Genomic DNA, 2,173 nt, shown 5'->3' on the forward strand with positions numbered 1-2,173 from the left:
TAGTTTTTTTAAATATGAACGATAAAGATTTAAGGCACAAAGAACTACGTAGTAAAGTGCATTGATGTGGTTATCGTAAAATTATATAATATTAATGCAAACTTTTCATCATTTTTAACATTTTACAAACAAAATTTATAAATCGACTATATTGGGTAAAATTTACATATTTAAAAACATTTTTCTTGTTTACAGATGGACATAAAACTAAATGTTTTCTAAAAAATAAACATAGTAGAAGTACCTATGTAACAATATTTACATATATTAAAAAAGTTGTTCTTGTTCAAGGTGTACACAAAGTTTTCTTCCCTTCCACACAGCACCATTAAAAACTGATATCGCCTGCAGCGCTTGCCACTTCTGTTCGAACTTGACGTATCCGAATCCCATGGAGTTTCCGTTTTCGTCAACACTAGTGTCCGCATGGATCACGCCCCCGTTCAATTTGTGAAACGTTTCGCGAAGCTGGTTGTAGTTTATGCTGTACGCGATATTCTCCACAAGCACTGTCACCCCTCCTCTCATTTCAAAACAACTTCACCTTCAATGGGAGACGCGGTGTTAAACGATTTAGCATCAGCTGATGATGTTTTTGGCAATGGTAGCCATTAAGTGAATAATTGTCACTATCCACAGCGAGGACTGCTTTTTCCCTGGCTTTTTCTTGTTGAGATGGTTTCGCTTGATTATTTAACATCAGATGTGTGTTGGAACTTAGGTCGTTAATGCCTAAAGACTGCACTGGTTGTTGAGACAGTTGACGCTGAAATTCATTAAAATTTCCAGCGTTTAAATTTTTGTTTGATCAACACTCTGACGTGAAGAAATGCGATCAACTTGGTTTGGGGCGATTGCAGGAAGTCCTGCAGCAGTATATGGGTCAAAAGCAAAGTTTGATTGGGGCTGATTAAAGTTTTTGTTCAATGGCTTTGCGTTGTTCAATGCGCCGTTGTTGAAACCGAAACCAGATTGCCCTTGAGTGTTATCTCGAGATGGAGCAACACCGGAAAGCCGAGCTGGTAACTTGAAAGTGCAATTTTCCCCGGCACTTTTCTCCATGTTCATTTTTACAACCAACGGTCGTTCGTGCAGCATCTCACCGTTTAGTATTGAGATTGCTTTAGCGGCTTCTTCCGATTGAGCGTAAGTGACAGTACACATTCTTTTCGATAACTTACTGTTTTCGTTGTTCAACATTTCGAGGTTGACTACATCACCGGCAAGCTGAAACACTTCTCTCAAATTTTGTTTTGTTACATTGGAACCAATATTAGCAACAAACACAGTATTTCTCATCATTTTCTGTGCACTAGCTTGATCACTATCAACTGTGCTGTTTATCATAGGAGGACTTGGATTAAAATTTCTCGCATTGTAAATACTATTACTTGGAGCATTGACAATCTGCTTGGTACTCGTAGAAATAACAGGGTTTTTTCTTTGCTGATCTTGCGTCCGATCCAGTCTCTGTTGAAATCGCATCTGACCTCAAGCCTTCTCCCATTAATTTTATACTTGTGCATAACATTGACAGCCTTTTCAGCACCGTACAAAGTATTGAAGTTAACGACTCCGTAACCCCTGGAACGACCTTGACCGTCAGCAAAAATTTCTACAAAATCAACTTCACTAACCTTGCTTCTGAACAAGCCCTCCAAACCACGCCATGAAACACTGTACGGTATGTTGTTCACAAATACCAGATAGGTTTTGTTGTAACTTCCACAAGTGTTAAACTTTCTGCTGTATGGAGTTAGCCTCTGTCTTTCAAGTGTCTTTCTCTCTGCCTTTTTACCAGAAGGACTGGAAGCTTCTACAGAAGGAGCGAATGACTTTGTAGGTAACATACCTTTGTCTGATGTTGTTGTAGCTTTATTGTCATTCATTTCCATTAGTTTAGTTAAAAGATTTAACTGAAACAAAAACTAAACAACAGCTATCTTGGAAGTATATAAAAGAAAAAAAGAAAAACTTAATTTAACTTTCTGATGATAAAAACTTAATAACATAATATTCTTTACATAGTTACTTAAAACCTTAAAATTAAAGCAAAATAAACACTTTTGATCAAAACATTGCTGATTAGAATATTATGCACATTTTTCTATATTGGCGAAGAGCAATATTCTTTTATTTAGTATGCCTACATTTAAAGAAAAAGTCTTTGTAG

General features: G+C 36.7%; 1 protein-coding gene across 1 annotated transcript; it reads right to left on the reverse strand.

The window, feature by feature from the left end:
• Positions 1 to 267: 267 nt before the first annotated feature.
• Positions 268 to 1,889, reverse strand: LOC145836338 (uncharacterized). The gene is made up of 4 exons (XM_082944147.1): positions 1,405 to 1,889; positions 841 to 1,369; positions 545 to 766; positions 268 to 468 (listed from the first exon to the last, which is right to left on the reverse strand). The coding sequence occupies exons 1-4, from the start codon at positions 1,887 to 1,889 to the stop codon at positions 268 to 270; spliced, it is 1,437 nt and encodes a 478-aa protein (XP_082800273.1).
• Between the last annotated feature and the right edge of the window lie 284 nt (positions 1,890 to 2,173).

This window comes from Thalia democratica, chromosome 5 (genome assembly GCF_965202585.1).
Source record: "Thalia democratica chromosome 5, ktThaDemo2.hap1.1, whole genome shotgun sequence".
In the NCBI taxonomy this organism is placed as follows: Eukaryota; Metazoa; Chordata; class Thaliacea; order Salpida; family Salpidae; genus Thalia; species Thalia democratica.

Bases quoted from the DNA above. Each gene is read 5' to 3' on its own strand.
- LOC145836338 (XM_082944147.1), bottom strand. From the start codon at position 1,889: ATGAATGACAATAAAGCTACAACAACATCAGACAAAGGTATGTTACCT. The intron at 1,370-1,404 runs GTCAATGCTCCA...TTACAATGCGAG, and splicing joins CTACGAGTACCAAGCAGATT to AAATTTTAATCCAAGTCCTC. The intron at 469-544 runs GTGAAGTTGTTT...AACTACAACCAG, and splicing joins CACCGCGTCTCCCATTGAAG to CTTCGCGAAACGTTTCACAA.